This window comes from Pezoporus occidentalis, unplaced genomic scaffold, assembly GCF_034315485.1.
Source record: "Pezoporus occidentalis ecotype Australia unplaced genomic scaffold, CSIRO_AGI_Poc_V1 ctg59, whole genome shotgun sequence".
NCBI classification, from domain to species: domain Eukaryota; kingdom Metazoa; phylum Chordata; class Aves; order Psittaciformes; family Psittacidae; genus Pezoporus; species Pezoporus occidentalis.
Genome location: NW_026915932.1, coordinates 3,954,629 through 3,972,297, shown reverse-complemented (window position 1 = coordinate 3,972,297; position 17,669 = coordinate 3,954,629). Strand labels below are relative to the sequence as shown.

The 17,669-nt window shown below is 38.4% G+C and overlaps 1 protein-coding gene across 2 annotated transcripts in view; it reads left to right on the top strand.

Moving 5' to 3' along the window:
- The window catches only part of COL4A4 (collagen type IV alpha 4 chain), a 68,116-nt gene that overhangs the window by 47,885 nt on the left and 2,562 nt on the right, over positions 1 to 17,669 (top strand). For both annotated transcript variants that reach the window (XM_062638911.1, XM_062638910.1), the window contains 14 exons: positions 242 to 349; positions 522 to 700; positions 1,884 to 1,947; positions 2,897 to 2,971; positions 3,433 to 3,540; positions 3,874 to 3,981; positions 7,770 to 7,841; positions 8,621 to 8,749; positions 10,624 to 10,731; positions 11,603 to 11,758; positions 12,430 to 12,528; positions 13,714 to 13,845; positions 15,400 to 15,516; positions 16,224 to 16,412. In XM_062638911.1, the coding sequence (XP_062494895.1) occupies positions 242 to 349; positions 522 to 700; positions 1,884 to 1,947; positions 2,897 to 2,971; positions 3,433 to 3,540; positions 3,874 to 3,981; positions 7,770 to 7,841; positions 8,621 to 8,749; positions 10,624 to 10,731; positions 11,603 to 11,758; positions 12,430 to 12,528; positions 13,714 to 13,845; positions 15,400 to 15,516; positions 16,224 to 16,412 (1,644 nt within the window). The remainder of the gene's footprint in view (positions 1 to 241; positions 350 to 521; positions 701 to 1,883; positions 1,948 to 2,896; positions 2,972 to 3,432; positions 3,541 to 3,873; positions 3,982 to 7,769; positions 7,842 to 8,620; positions 8,750 to 10,623; positions 10,732 to 11,602; positions 11,759 to 12,429; positions 12,529 to 13,713; positions 13,846 to 15,399; positions 15,517 to 16,223; positions 16,413 to 17,669) is intronic.

Below are 17,669 nucleotides of genomic sequence, written 5' to 3'. Positions count from 1 at the left end.
CATCTTTCATATTCCAGACAAGAAGGGAATAATTCTGATTTAGCATCACATGGGTTACTACTGAATCAACTAAAAAGCAAGAGAAGGGTAATAAATTCTGTTAGTAGTGAGCCTGCTGAAACAACTGAGAACTGCATTAGTATTTGAAGGCTTTCTCTGTTAGGGAAGTTGTTACTAAAATTAATTTTCAGGACATGTCACTCATAAGGATTTACTTCCATTCCATATGTTTGGCTCAAAGGTGAAAGAGGGCCTCCAGGAGACAGTGGCTGTATTAACATGCATCTTGAGAAAGGACAAAATGGGGAACCAGGGTTTCCTGGTGAGAATGGATTTAGAGGTGAAAGAGGTAAGTTCATAAAGTAAAGCCCAGCCTTATATTGTTTATAGAAACTTAAACTAGCAGTCTAGTTTCTTTTGACATTTACTAAGGCAATACACATAGTGTAAAAGCATAGCTATACGTGTCAAATAATGGCTTGACTATATTGGTCATTATCTTGTTCTGCAATTAACTTCAGGTGAAAAAGGCAATACTGGTTTCAGAGGCACCCCAGGATTTCCAGGGAAGAATGGTGTCCCAGGACTGCCTGGTGACCATGGTGACACTGGATTGATGGGGTTTCCAGGATCACAGGGTTTCCCAGGACCAAAGGGCTTAAAAGGAATTACGGGTTTTCAAGGACAACCAGGTGACCAGGTAAACAAAGTAGTAGTGAAATGTCCTGGACTTTTCAGCTATATCCTGCCTCCAAAAAATATGATGAAGGATTCTATTGTATTTACCCATTAGATGTACTTACTTACCCATTAGATGTTCCTCCCCAGAAGAGACTATCAGTATAATAGGAAAGGTAAACTCCTTAATGTAACAATTCAATGCCTTGATTACCTTTTAATCAGAGTCAACAAAGGGCCTCTCCCCTCTTCCCTTGCTGCATGCTGTGATTTTGTCATATTGCCACTTAGTGCAAGTCCAGGCTACACTGCACAAGTTTCAGGGAGAGGAGGGAGGAAAAAATGGATGCACAATCAAGTCGTTAACATCTTTCCTACAAACAGATTAACAGATCACAATCATGACACAGCAGCAGCACAAGTATAAAATTAATATACAGCTGCTTCTTCACATCTTGCTACATGGAGCAGCCAAGCCAACAGACAAGAGAGAACAAGAGTCTTCTGTGCCCACGTTGAAAATTTGCACCAAATAGAATCCAGGCAAGCAGTATTGCTCAAGAATAAGTATGCGAAACCACACATGTATCACACATGGATGTAAAGCAAAATTCTTCACTGGCTTCTATGCTAGGTAGACAGGCAGTGAGATTACATGAAACATAAAATCACCGTTGCTTTTTTGGTAAATGGACATTGCTTGGCTTGGATTGTCTTTTATTTTTTTTTTTTTTAAGAGATAATCTTTGTTTTGCTGATTATAGGTCATTATTCAAAAGGAAAAACTGATAAATCTTTATATTTTTACTGTTACATCACAACATATTTCTGGTTAATGTTTATAGTAAATTTGGGATGCATACAACAGTATTTGGTACATTTTTATAGTACCTTTTAAATCAAATTACTCAAGCCATCTGTGGGGAATTTAAGCTGCTCAAGCCAAGACTTATCATAAACTGTAAAAGCACAAATTCCAAATGATTACCAAGTCTAATCTACAGTTTCTTGGAAGTCTTAATGGCCAGTGTTAGACATAAACAAAGACAGCATGATGATTTTCTGTTGAGCTGAAGATAGAGTTTTGCTATTCATATTAATTGCTGATCTGTTTACCTGTGTAAGAGAACCAAATGTGCTTATAGATCATTCCTGCTACACATATGTCAAACACTTTTATTTTGTGTTTTAAAAAAAAACAACAGGGTGACCATGGCTTACCAGGAATCCCTGGCAATCCAGGACCGCCTGGCCCAAAAGGATCCAAAGGTAATTTATATTGACATGCTTTGGAAAAGAGCACTATTATTAGGATGCATATGCTCTGACAGATGATGGTGAGTACTTACTAGAAAAGAGAAAATAGGAAAGGAGGGAAAAAATTAAAACAGAAAGGTCATTAGAAACAAGTCTGACCTGAGACAAAAAAAAAAAAAAAAGAAAAAGTAAAGAACAATATTCAATATAAGGAAAAGTTGTGTGAAATGCATTGAAAACAAATTTTCTGGAAAACTTATCCTTAATCCAAAAGCAGGAAATAGCCAATAAAGGTGGGGATTGCTATGGCAGGAGATTTCTAGCAACACTTGAACTTGGTATTTCCTCTTAACTGTTCACAACAAAATCAGACAATGAAGCTGAAGGCAGCATGAATAGGTAGGAGAGGTCAGACATTTGAAGAGATATTGCAAGGCAAAACCGCTCGGAATTATTGATTCTGTGATAAACAGGAATTTCAGCAAAGACAGAAAGAAGGAGGTGTGCTGCCTTTAAGTCCCTGGCTAGTTAGTCCCTGAAAGGTCCTTACTGGGTAAATAGACTCACAACGTATTGATTTTGCGCATCCTCACAAACCTATGTAAGGAGTTCTCTGTTTATTAAAGTGTTCTAGGGATTTTATGCAGTATCTTTCTTTTTCAGTATACGCTGTCAGTACTGGGAAAGTTCCCATAATTTTTGTTTTTCTTTTTTTTCATTATGGAAAATTTTCATTAATGCTGCCCTGAGCCATACTAAACAGAAACCGAGTTAGTACTTTAAGACAAGCTGAGCTGGCAGATAATTTGCATGTGCCAAAGCATTTTTCATTCGGTATTCTCTTGGTCCCTTGTACAGCTGTTAATATCTGTAAATTATCTGATCTTACAAAATTGTCCAGCTTTGATTTTGTGGATGAAAAGAGTATTTGTACTAAATAAAACTCATTGTACCTCTACAGGCAAGAGAGGTGACCCCACTCCTCTGACTGGTACACATGGTCCAAAAGGGCATACTGGAGATCCAGGATTACCAGGTACCTCTGTCTGATTGAAGAAAAAATTGGATTTAAGAACTTATCTTCTCTAAGTTTTGTTAGCAGAAAAGGAGCTCTGCTTCCTGTGCACACTGAGGGCTATTTTCTGTAGTTATAAACCCAAGGACTGGAGAGGCATCACAGTGTGCAATATGGCTAGCGTGAAAATGGGAGGTATAGCCTACTGTTGTCTAGTACAGCACTGATGAACATACCAGTACTTACCAGAATAAAACCTGGCTTAACTATATCCTACCAGTCATTTCTGCTCTTTCAGATATCACCAGAGAGATCAGAAAAATTCATTGCTAATAAGTGGATGCAAGTATCTGAAGTATTTAAATAACATTATTTTTCTAGACAAGAAACTTACTGAACTTTTATATTTTTAAGCTTATAATAAGATGAACAATGGACAAATTTAAAGAAATAAATGCCAGGTATTTCTTTTGTTCTTTAAGGACTCCATGGATTCCCAGGAGACAAGGGTTCACCAGGTATCCAAGGGCAACCAGGAAGACCAGGATCCAAGGGTGACCCTGGAAACCCAGGAATACCTGGACTTCCAGGTAATGCTGAAGTTTAAAAAACAGTGCCATGTAATAGCTCTAGAGATATGGAACAGGAAAATGCAGCTGAGGATGCACCTCTGAGGAGAAGGCTAAAGAAATCAGAGATCATACGAAAGTGTACTGGAACCTGTTTCAGTACCTATAGACAGCAGCAATAGTCTGCTCAGAGTCTCAGAGAGTAAGATCTGTCAGTTCTTCATACATTCCCCCACACTTTCAGGTACCTCTGATTAACAGAGTGTGCTGCATAATACATCAAAAAATAAAAATCAACAGCTTAATAGATTTGCATATTCACAGGTTTGGTTGTTTTTTTTTCTGTGCTCTCAGGAGCTACAGGTCCTCAGGGATTGCCAGGAGAACCTGGAGAAAAAGGGAAACATGGAATTTTGGGACCTCCAGGACTGCAAGGATTAGCTGGATCCCAAGGCAGAAAAGGTAAACAGTATGCAGTGCAGTACTACTGGTAATATAACAGCACCCGGCATAAATATCCTTTTAGCAGTGAAAATAGAAAAGGCCTGTGAGCATCATTTTGATTCTCTGTTCTTTTAAACTATAAGAAGAATTAAGCCAGTTCTCATCACCTTTTAAAAGTAACATAAACGCTATCTAGAAACTTGGGCTACATTCAAAAATAGGTATAGAAGAAGGTAGAAACAGATTGTGGCTCAGCTGATATGATAGCAGAAGTTTAGGAAAGAAAAAGAAGTTTGCAGTAATTCAGATACGTCACTTCGATTATGCTGTGTTCTACCTTCTCACCATGGAGTGCCAGTGTTACTCTACCAGCAGACTGCTGTGGACAGTTCTTACAAATTTGTTTTAACAAATTACAACAACTTGGGTTGGTTTTTTGTTGTTTGTTTTGTTGTGGTGAGTTGTTTGGGTTTTTTTTGTTTTCTCCATCCCTGACAAAACTAGGACATCTCCAAAACCTGATTTTTTGGTGGATTTAACAGAGAAATATTTCCTCCAAATCCTGATTTACACTTCTCACAGTGATTGTTATGATTAGATTGAATAGGTCATCTGTACAGTTGAGAACATTATTAACTTTTACTATACACAGAATGATACATTAAAATTATAAGTTACATTAATACTTCACAAAGAAGGTAATCAACTACATAATTTGTACCCTCTCTCTGTAATAGTGTGCTTTATAACATGTTCCTGGACAGGAAAGATAATTTATTGACCCATACATAGAAATCAAAGTAAAGTAAAACTTGGGGCTATGATAAATGGTTAGAGAACAATAGACAAACATTTTCAAATTCAGCCTACTGAAAAATTTAAATGGAAAGAATTTATGATTGCTTGCAATCATTAAGTGGTGCTGATTTAAACTGTCACGACAGATTCCTTGCTAGTGCATAGTCTGCAAGAGAAAAGTCTTCCTTGTTGCAAACAATATTTTCTGTAACAAAAGCAGAGTTCTGCAGTGACAAGGGATGTCTAAATCGAGAGGGGTGAAAAAAAAACAAAACACATTCTTCCTCTGAAAACCTAAAGCAGATGGACTCTTCTTGTTATAATGGTAAGGCACTTCTGCTCTATATTGTGCGGAAGTTCTCAAGGAAACATAACAAATTAATACATATGCTGCAGAGGGAAAAGGTCAGTTCCAAATGGCAGTTTACTAGAGACCAAGTTGCCTACTGAGTCTTAGTATCCTATATATTGCCATACTGCCAGCTTAATTGAAAAGAAGGTTAACACCTTTGAAATTATACCCAGTAATGAAAAATGAATGGAATTTGTATTCCAGTTCAATTGGTGAATATAGATCTTACTGCTATTTTCAACAAAACATTGTTGCTAGCATTAGAAGTGAAATGGTTAATTGGCTGTTCATTGCTAAGTACATGGCCTTGTTAGTCTAATTGCTTCTCACTTACATTAAATGTCTTGTGCCTTGAAGAACGAGATTTAAAAAAAGAGATAAAATTAGTTAAACAGCATCTACCAAAGCATAATCACATTTTCTTTATTATATAGTTTTACTAGTTAAAGTCTTAGTCTGGCAAGCCTTACTGTGTGAGTAATTCTTGATGAAGCAAGGAATATTAAGAACACCAGAACTGCTTGTGTGAGTAGAAGCTGAATTGGGCTGTAAAATACAGTAACAGTGGTTCATATATAGGTCAGCCAATTCAGCTGTACTTAGAAATATTGGACTATAGCAAACCAAAAACCTAGAATTACAAGTGCTGATATTATAATGGATTGTTGGCAAATGTGTCAGAAAGCAAGTAAACCAAACCATCAGTCTTGCCTGAATGAGCTAAAGATAAAAAAAGTTTAAAATAATCACCTGGGTGCCAAAAATAGTTAGGAGTTCATAATAATTTTAAAATACCATTGTTAAATTCCCAAATTGGCATGCAACTCTTACATAAATTTGAAAACAGGAACATGCCCAAAGCACAAGCAGGCTACAGAAAGCAGCATTGAAACTCAGAACGTCATGAAAAGTTAAAGAGCAGTTGCTTAAGGGCATAGAAGATATTACAGGCTGTATTACCAGTGGTTTTGGGAGTTCTGGGGTAACGGTTGGACTTGATGATCTTAAAGGTCTTTTCCAACCTAGTTGTTTCTATGATTATATATATATATATATCCCATATTATAAAGGGGATTACACAAGAGTATATTATCAATGTCCTGCAAGTTTTCAAACAATCTTCTGGGTTTAAATTTTATTCCAGACCAGTGTTTGCTATAGGCTGGATTTTCCCCCTCCCGTTCTTTCCTTTCATTCCTTTGTTAAAATTTACTTAAAAGAACACAGTTTCTGAGAACAAAGCTGTGGGGTTATTTTTGGTGTATCTGTTAGGAAAAATAAAAGGGCAGTAAAGTTTCCTTTCTCAGATGACGCATTTTTGAACTAGGGACCTTTAAATTTGGCAGGTGAAGCAGCTGAAGAAAGGCATTTGTGTTGCTGTTCCTACAACAATTTGTTGCTGTCAAATTTGATCAGCTTATAGACTTTGAGAAAATATATCCATTCATATGTGCTTAAGTAGAGCAGTAAATTCTCCCATGATTCATACTTTGCACATATAGCAGCATGCTGCAGGACATGCTAGGATCAAGCACAGGAACTAAAGTGGAGAACCAACATCATCTATGCCAGGAAGCAGCTAGACAGGGAAAAGGAAACAGGCAGAAAGATAATTCACACTTGTGGGAAAAAAATCACCACTGCATCTAGACTGGGAATCCTACATGGCAGGGAGAGGAATTGTTGGGGAATGAAATCTGGCAAAGATAAGCAGCAGAAGTGGAGAAGGAATAAGCACTAACAGTATTGTTCAACTTCTTGATGATCAGTAGCACTCTGATCTGTCCTCCTGGGGAGCAAGAAGCATCTCAAGTCTATTCCTCTGTCTGAAACCTCTTTGAAACCTACTACCAAATAATGCACCAGTTTTGCCAGACCTGTTCCTACCTCCAGGTGGTAGTCTGCCATCTGCATTTTATAACTGTACATCTTCACACTTAATACTTCATTTATGCAATTTAGGAAACTGTAAAGTGCTAATGACATGGAGATGTTTTTCCCTTCACTGCAAACAACAACCTCGGGTTAGTTCAACATTGTAAAATCAAAAAATGCCATCTATGTTTTTACTTCTTGTGTTTTAGCAATTTTCAGAGAAGTGCAGATTACAAAGCAGGGAAAAGAAGCCAGGTGAAAATTTATCTTCTTTCTAGTGCGGCTAGATTAAATTGCACTTACATTTGGAAGAGAAGCTGTAAAGAAGTTCCAGCTTTAGAGTTATTTTAGGTAGTGTCTGCATCCCAGTCACCAGCTAATTTCGGACTAGTTAATCACATGTAGCAGTAGTAGTCCAGCCACAGACACAGTGTTCACTATAGAGTAAAATAGCCCACGCTGAGCTGCCTACTGCTAGCTGCAGTATAGCAATACCTACGATTAAAACGTACATTTTCCAATTGCTTTGATTTGACACTGTCTTATGATTTATTTTGATATATGATATATATTTTCATATTTTTTTCACATTTTCCTTTCCAAAAAGACTGCACTCAGGTGCAATGTGATCTCATCTTTAGTTACCAATAAGAATTACAAAATACCTTGTCTTGATCAATATTGGGTGCCAGGACAAAAAAAAAAAAAAAAAAAAAAAAATCCTTAATTGTGACTTTAAAGGATTATTGTGGCACCCAGTCATACCTGTAATACCTTCCAGGTCTTCCTGGACTGCCCGGACTGGATGGCTTGGATGGACTAAAAGGTCAAAAAGGTTCTGCAGGAGCTCCAGGTAAAGAAGGGAAATAGCTACGTGGAACAGAAAACCTTCTCTTAAATGACTGAATGTGTAAGGAATGATGCATGTTATTTTGATACTTGCCTTGCCCAGAAGATATCATTAAGGCTTAGACTAAATTTTCAGTCAAAATCTGAAGTGTGCTTAAGGACACACCTGCAGTTATTTATGGGGAAAATTTTAAAACTTCCATTACTCATATAGTTCTGTTGGAAACTTTCAAGGTTGTTTATAAAATGAAAATGCTCAGTGCAGATGATTCCAATGAGAGCCAAGTCACCAGGACTTTTAATATGTAAAAGATAAAACTAACAAATTAAAAGGAGACTTATGAAATCTCAGTCCCATTGAAGTCCATGGGAGTTGTGTCACAAACTGAAGAGGAACCTGGATTTCACTCTTGTTGATCTGTTTACAACTTTCAAAAGGTACTTTTGAAGCACCATTAAAAAACGGTGTTCGCCACATAGCTAGAGATTACAAAATTGTACAGATAGGAAATCCAGTCAGTTTACATGTCAAGTTACAAACAATAATGACACCATGTAAAATAATCCCTGAAGAAGAGCATTAAAGTGAAGAGATTCCTTTCTTTGAAAGAGATGAATTGGGGCCAGATTCAATAAAACTATATCCAACTTTCAAGAGAGAACCAGAAAAATAGCACTAGGCAACCCCTACAAGGAAGAACATCTGCAGCTAGTGTTTTTATTCTGCACATCTGTATTTGTACTCACTGTAAGATTTATGTACATAATTGTTTTCCTATAAAGGTCAAAGTGAAACAGGGCCTCCAGGATACTCAGGAGAATTTGGACCAAAAGGACAGAGAGGTGAACCTGGATGGCCTGGTATTTCTATTCCAGGCCCTCCTGGAGAAAGAGGATTCCCAGGATTCCCAGGTAAGAAAGGGTTTTCTTCTTAGTGGTGCCCTGCAGAGTTGAAATGAAGCTCATATAGGCTCTTCCCTTGGTTAGTATGAGCATTAATACATACATAGGAGATTCTCTCCCTGAAAACATTTCTGTTGTAATAAAATGCTGATGTTTCCGGAGTAGGTACAAAGACCCCAGTATTTGTTGTTTATTATGTAATAGAAAATGATGACTTGGACAGACTCAGGGAGCTGCTAGGTGGGGTTGCCTCTTGGGAAGACATTTCTGAAGAAAGAAAGTGCAAGAGATCTGGTAGACACAGAAATATAGTACATCTATCAACTATTCTGATGCAAATTCAAGATGGAACTGTATCACAAGATTGCTGTGGTTCTTTAAGAGCCTAGGCGATATAGAAATTGCATAGAAGTAGCAAAAATCAAGTGTTTGAAGAAAGGTCACTAGGAAAGTTAAGAGATTGGAGCATCTGTCATACGGAGAGAGGCTGAGGGAGTGGGAATTGCTTAGCCTCCACAAGGCAGCTCAGGGGAGACTTTATCAAGGTTTTAAGTACCTGATGGGAAAGACATGGAGACTGATTCTTCATAGTGCTTTCCAGTGACAGGACAAGAAGCAATGAGCACAAACTAACATAGATGTAATGCTGTTTAAATATAGGGAAAAGTTTGGTTTTCCCTGTCAGGGTAATTAAATACAGACAAGTTATGAAGTGTCTGTCCTTGGAGATACTCAAAGTCCAGCTGGACAGACTCCTAGGCAACCTGCTGTAGATGACCCTGCTTTGAGGAGACTGACTAGAATGACTCCAGAGGCTCATTCGAGCCTCAGCAATACTGTGATTAGCTTCTATGACATTGGCTTTTGTTGTAGTTTAAACACAGTCAGCCACAAATCACGCAGTCGCTCTCTCACTCCCTGCCCCCCTTTTTGCCCTCCCCCTACTCCCGGAGGGATGAGGAGGAGAATTGAAAAGAATGCAACTCCCACGGGCTGAGATAAGAACAGTTTAGTAACTAAGGTATAACACAAATCACTACTGCTACCACCAATAATAATAATGATAAAGGAAATAACAAGGGAAGAGAATACAACACCTCATCATCTGCCGACTGATAACTCACCCCCCCCACCTGACCAAGCACCGTCCAATACCTAGTCCAACCCCACAGTGTACTAGCCCTTCCAGGTAACTCCCAGTTATATCCTGGGCATGACGTGCTGTGGTATGGAATACCTCTTTGGTCAATTTGAGTCAGGTGTCCTGTCTCTGCTTCCTCCCGGCTTTCCCTCCTCCCTGGCAGAGTATGAAACACACAATGTCCTGGGCCAGACCAAACATTTTAGTGTTATCAGCTGTGTTCCCAGGCTGAAAGTCAAAACACAGCTCTGCACCAGCTACTAAGAAGGAGAAAAATGACTGCTACTGCTGAACCCAGGACAGCTTTACTCTACCAAACCTTGCCACAGTGTTACATAACACATAGAAGAAAAACAGTGGTGAGGTGAATTATTGTAAGATGAAGACACTGTCATATTTCTTAATTCAGTTACTAAATCATGAACTGGGAAAGTCAACAGAGTGGTGCTGTTGAAGAAAAGAAGAGATGTATTAACATCTCTAAGATGTATTAACACTGCTTGACATAGGATGGGCAAGGCCTCCTATGGTATATGGTTTTCAGCTTTGACAAATTAGGGAGAACTCACTAGAGAGTAAATGGAAGCATAAGATTTGTTTTTTTCTTTTTTTTTTCTTTTTTTTTTTGTAGAAAAAGCATCTTCATTAGCCTAATCACTGGTATATTTGGTGTACAAGTGAAAGCATACATTACCTCTGTGACATATCAGCATTTTTCTAGTTACTAACTTACTTCCTTTAGGTAGAAGAGGACCTGTTGGACCCACTGGACCTATGGGAAGATCTCCTGATAGTGCTTCTCCTGGTCCTCCAGGTGATCAGGGACCACCTGGTTTAGATGGCATCAGAGGTATTAAAACTAAAAATACCAAATTCAATCACGTAAAAAGCCACTGAGGCTACTGGAAGTCACCGGGTTGCTGTCTGTGGAACAACATATAAAAGTGCATAGGGAACAAAGAAACCAATCAATACTTCCATGAATACACAGAGAAGTGAACACCAGAGAAAGGATAAACCACGGATCTCCAGATTCCATTTTTCGGCCTATAAAGTAATTCTGTACAAGTCATGTTGCTACAACATACTGCAGTTTCCACCAAAGCAAACAGGAATAAGATGACTGGCTCCTCATCCTAGGCAAGAAGGATAAAACACATTATCCAGAGCATGCCTTTGTTGGTAAACTTGGAAAAAGCTTTCCAATTTAAATCCAGCCCTGGGAAAGTTAAGGCTGGACATTCTTTTGTAAGCATTTATGTAGACTGCACTTCTGTTACAAGTAGGGGTTGTCAATTCCTATCCATTCCTCAAATGGAGCCCTTTCAAACTGTTCTGACCCCTTACATTAAGCATTATCTGAACCCTTCCTTACCCAGTACAGAGACTTACTTCCTATTGTGAAACAGGGAAGGGAGATTAGAAGGGTAACCAACACTGTAATAAATATAGAGAAACAGTGTGTCAATGTATGTAACTAACTTGCTGCCTTTTGCTTGCACAGACTCTACATAATTTGGGGAGCTATTCTATTATTGTCTTCCTTACAATGCCTTAGACAAAGGCTAATGGTAGTATTGCCAAAAACACATGCAAGGGCTTTCCTAAATCCCAGAGGGAAGGTAAAAAAAAAAAACAACAAACCACCAAACAATGGAATATGTCTCTTTTAGAAGTTTGTGCTTTGTTCATATATTAAAAATAGAGCTCTTTTCCCATAGGTCATCCTGGGAATCCTGGTCCTCCTGGAGAGACTATCTTTGTGCGGGGAGATCCAGGTGATACCGGTCATCGAGGGGCACCCGGTAATCCTGGGCAGCGAGGGCGACAGGGAGCCAGAGGTCCTCCAGGGAACGAAGGAAGAGAAGGCCTAAAAGGTATTATCTCAGACATTTTTAACTAACATCTGCATATATGCCCAGCCCTATGCAACTGAGCTTCACACACAGGGGACTGCCATTGTAGACTGAGCCAGACATTAGGGGTAGGCTGGACATTCATTGCTCTGCCCTGTTACCTACGAGTAAAACAAGGAAGATCAGTGTAAACTCAGATTCACATGTAGTGCTTCAACAACTTGTTGGAAGACTCCCCAACCAACCTGAGGATGAGGCAGTAAAACTTTTGAGTCTGCCAGATAAAGCAAACCTTGACCTCTCTGCAGAGGTATTGAGGTATGGAGAGGTATGGATGACGCAGATGTGTTTGAACTAACAGAGTCTCACATCTGCCCCACATTAGCTTTAGGCTTTCAACCGATTCTTTTAGTTTGAAAACAGAGATCTAGATACTCTGCTTCTTCCACACGCTGTAGAGAAGTCCTATCTATACCAAACCCTTCTCACCTCTAAAAAACTAAAAGTCATAGATTTTAATTCAGTTAAAGACTACAAAGTAAAGAGGGAAATGTGCACTTCTTTCTGGGAGAGAACAGAGTTGAGCTGTCCCAACTGATTTTTGTTACTCAAGCAGCCAGACTTTCTCTTATTAATGTGTTCACCCTCTTGTGATGTAGCCACATGTAACTGCACAACTGTTTCCTTTCCAGGCCCTATGGGAAGCCATGGCCCACAAGGTCCACCTGGTGCTACAGGACAACCAGGAGATGAAGGTCTTCAAGGAAAACCTGGTCCCAGAGGTCCCACAGGTATTTATGAACTTGTTGTTCATTTTCACTCAGTTGTAACCATTCTCTTTCTATTCATGCATAATCTTACTAATGTTCACTTGCATCAAATTAACACAATCTCAGAAAAAACTCCAACTTAATTGATTTCTCATGTGAGTTGTATAAAAATTTCTGAATTACGTTTCTAATGTCACACCATGTAAGTGATTCCAGTTCTCATTCCATTCTTTAATTTACATGTCTGAAACTTGTTTCCGCCTGCACTACGATGGCCGCAATCTGCTTTCCATTTTTCCAATCTTTCAGGTTTCACAGGTAAGTTCATGACTATTGATTTTTTTTTTCATGTGGGCTTCCTTCTGTATAGATACATTCTACTCTTATTAGAAGGTATTCTTGGCTTAGCTACTAGAAACAGAAGGTACTGTGAGAAAAACATAGCTCTAATAGATTTTTTCACATAAATAGCTAGCACTTAAAGGTAGATCAATGTCATGATAGTGCTACATTGAGAATTCTCAGCTGTGATGTCAGTTAGACTAGTAAAACACACTTGTTTCTAGTTATCTTTTTGGTGCTTGGTTGTCACACAAGATGCTTTCTAACCAGAAATTTAGCAAACACTTAAACTGTAACACTGGATTACTACAAACACCGAACTCTTATTCTGACTAAATTGATCTGATTCTGCTTTTGTTCCAAAATGCAAATAGCCAATAGCTCCCAGTAACTTTCAATACATAAAATGTGGCCATTATTTTTTATTATTATAATTATTTCAAATGGATATTGTGGGTTAGCTGCTTTGGCCTGCTTATTATCGATGGCTTTGCAGCCACATAATAGGCAAAGTACCATAAAAAACTGTGCTAAGGTGTTTGTACAGAAGTTAGGTATAGACTTTAGGCTTTAACACAAATCAGTTTGTAGGACATTAAGGCAGAAACTGTACACCAAATATTTGAAACATATCAGCTAGCATGTACTTACTAACATGTACTTGCTAGCATATACTTTCCATGCTGTTAAATGCTGTGCTAAAAGAGGAAAATTAAAAGCAGTGAGACTTAATAATTTAAGATTTTTAAATACTTGAAGCATACACTCAAATAGCAAAATCAGCTAACAGTTATGTTGGTTTTTTTCATGTGGGAGCTATTAACCAGTCTTCTGTCTAATTCACTTTCCTGTCATACATTCAAGGTGACCCTGGTGAACCAGGAAAAACAGATGATTCGTGCCCTACAATCCCAGGGCCTCCTGGGGAAGCAGGGCAAAGAGGAGATGACGGCTCTGCGGGATTACCAGGGCCTATAGGACATCCTGGACCTCAAGGTAAGCTTTCATTTTGAAAGCTTGCATGTTTGTGTTAGCCATTTAGACAACAAATTGAAAAATATCAGAAATGTCAGCATTGCTTCTCTATGTTTTACCCTCTCTCTTCCCCTTAAACGCTTATAAGAATGTAGTGGGCTCATTAATGCTGATGATGATGGATCAATATAGCTGAATCAGGATGCTTGAGCCTGTCTGCACTGCATTCCCTTTTCCTAGGCCAGGAAGGGAAACAGTATCAGGCACTGTTAAGAAAGAGTTCAGTTTCAGTGAAATATCTGGTTTTACATATCTTAATTTATTTGCCAATTATAAGGTATTTCTGGGGTTGAATTGTTGTTTTTCTTTTATATATATGTATATAATTTATATAATTTAATTTTATATATATATATAATAAAACCAGTTTCTATAAAACCAGGTGATACAATGATAGATACTTGCACTGGATTTATGAAAAAAACACCTAGTAATATTTTTTGTTTCATTAAGATACCAGTATTCAAATTTTCTCCTGGCTTAGAAAGCAAACTGGAGGTTTTACTTGCAAAAGCAATGTGTATTACCAGAACTTGAGAGTACGTGAGCTTTAGTGAAATACCTACGCGACCAACATTGAGAAGCTGTTAAATTGTTTTGACTGGTTTAGATTTTCTTAATGAATCTAGTAAAATGTAATGTGGGGGAAGTTTGAATACTGTGAGACAACTCAGTCTGCAGGTTAAATTGCAAACTTTGCAAAGAATGAAACACTCCGCTCATGAGAAACAACTGTGGTGAAAACTCTGTCTTACCAAAAGAGGAAAACCACTCCTGCGTGCAGTAATACCTGACAAGTGTAACTGTTCAATTCAGCTTGTTTAAAGTAGCCTGTGAACAGGATCATCACTATCTGTACCCTGCATATGATGCTCATCTTCTACTATTGTGGCCACACCTTCTTATTTGCCAATGCATAAAAAATGCATGTATATATAAGAAATATAAAAAAGTAAGGCCATCAGGAGCCTAAAAGTCTTTACCCTTCCCAACTGGATGTAATCCAACTCTGCAGTCCCTTTCTATTCTGTAAGTACTGTAATACATGCGTTACTTCACAGGAAGTTCAGTACCTGTTTAAAGACTTTGCTAAATTGTGTCCGAAAAGATGAAGGCCTGCCACAGGATGAGTTATAACTCATTACATGGTACAGATACCAATGCCATACTGTACTGTGTATCTTCTGCAAAAGGTTTGTCACGATAATGTTTGTTAGTACTTTGATGTCAGCCGTAAATCACACAAGCTCTGTAGAGAGGGCATAAAACCTTATCAGCAATTACTGTTACTAAAGTCATGCCTCTGAGCTACTCCTCAGCTTTCATCACAAGGTGAAAATATTGTAAAGAGAATTCCCAGCAGAAAGCAGTTCTGCACCACTTTATCCTGAAGCATCGTTTCTTGGTGGTGTCAGTTCTGCTGGCTGGCCCTTTGCATGCTCTGTATGTTTGGACAATGTATAACCTTTAAATGCAGCCACATGAATGGAAATTGTGTATTTTGTATCTATGCAGGACAAAAAGGTGAAGAAGGGTCATGTGGCCTGCCAGGTCAGGATGGCTTACCTGGGGTACCTGGACCACCAGGTGACCAAGGACATATAGGACAGCAAGGATACGCTGGGCCACGAGGTAAGAATGGAATATGACTTTTGGGGGAGAGATGCGTGAGATGATGTGGAGACTAAGTTTCCCCCAGTTCATACATGAATATATCCACCACTAGCCTGAGATATCATGACCCTTCTTTCCCGCTCTCAGTTCAAGCACTGATAGTGACTTCTGTGAATGATTTCATAACACGTATAAAGACTTATTGGAAGAGAATTTATCTCAACATCCATTATTAACCAGAAAGGCAATTAACCACACATGCTTACACACCATATATCAACAGGTATGCATTTGAGTCATGGCTAATGGTGAAACTGCCTGTGAGTAACTAAAATTGTATTTTAACTATGACTGCTGTTTAATAAATGAATGGTTTAATACATATGTGAAGAAAGGGCATTGACTGCTACTGCAGGGATTTAAATTCAGTTCAAACAAATCATCCTAGTAAGTCGGGGAAATCATTACCCACCTCAGTTCATTTCTTAGCACAGGATAGAAGCACAATAGAAAAGGTTACTGTCAAGCCACCAGTGGCAATCTTGGTCATGTCTCTTCCATAAGGAGGATAACACCAGTCTACTGGTGTCTTTATTGCCCATGACAACCTATGAAGTTGTATTATCTTCTGTCATGAACCCCTTACTGAATAATTAAATACAGCAAAAATTCACCAGCTGTGTTCATACAAGTAAATTTCTTCTACCCTTTCTCCTATGTGTAAGGTCCACCTGGCCAGACTGGTATCCCAGGACCACCAGGCCCCCATATTAGATCTGCAAGTGGATTCTTGCTTGTCCTTCACAGTCAATCAGACAAAGAACCACTCTGTCCGCACGGGATGCCAAAATTATGGACTGGCTATAGTCTGCTGTACCTGGAAGGACAAGAGAAAGCTCATAATCAAGATCTTGGTATGTATTGTAGCACATAATTTCTCCCTAGTTAAGATCGAATATGGAGTGATCTATATGGTGAAGGGCAAGTCAAATGATGTACACTATAGAATCATCAATTACTTATTTTCTACAGAGTTAAAGCTAATTTACACTGATTATAATGAACTTGGTTATGCTGCCCTCTTACATGACCCATTTAAATGGGTTTCTGCTGTTAATAGAGTTGAATAAAAAAAATTATAATATTTCTACCTTTAAGTAATTTGGATTAAAATTACTGAGAGATGAGCAGTTTATTTCACTTGTCCTGCTAGTCATTTTGGCCTGTCTTTAAACGCAATGGAGAAATTTTCCTAGATAAGGAATCACATTTGGCCACTCTGAAATAACTCCCTGGAGGATCTGCTCCTTTTTACTTTAGAGACAGCCTGAGAAAAAGAGCTGGTTAAGTTAGGTGGTTACAACTGGATAGTATAAGTATGCTTTACAAATAAAATTATAAAGCATGGGTACAGCAGAACTGTGTGCTTTTAAAAGTCAAAAGCTAGTGTTTTTTTGTAAAAGAGCCAAATTTCTCCCAAAACACAGCTCCTTTTGGTGACTTAAGTCTTCTACAATTCTGACCAAAACTAGCTGTCTAAGCTGCTTGACTGGCAGCCTGAGAAATGGATTGGCATCAACTTGGACAAAAGAAACACCCTACATTCTTGTTGCCTTGCTATACAGGAGGCAGAGATGTCTCCTAGGAGGAAAGGCCAAGGACCTAATAAACTGGAAAAAAAAAAAGTGTTTAAAGGAGCAATAAAAAGAGATATTTTTAGCACAGCAGCGTTGTTTTGGAATGTTTTCACTGCTGTGTGTTTGGCATTCCCCAAGAGAGCCAGCTGGTAACGGAATGCTGTTATAAGCTGTTCTGTTACCAGCTGGCTCTCCTGCCAGTGAAAATAAAATTCAAAGAAAATAAGGTCCTTGTTTCCTGTGACCTGTATGTTCTTTTGTAGGCATTTTCCTTACCTAAGCTACTCCAGATCCTTTATTAGTACTGGAACAGAATATTATCAGTGATAAACAAAACTGGCTTCTGTATAGAAATGTCACAGGGCATTAAGGTTTAGGGGCATTACAGAAATTATATATCACACATAAAGTTCAAGGCAGAACATATACGCAATGCTTATTATTGTTAACTAAATAGGTCATTGTGAAGCTGTTCTAAATTCAGTTCTGGAAGAACTTCACCTGTGAAGTATGCACCAGTCACTTCTTAATTCC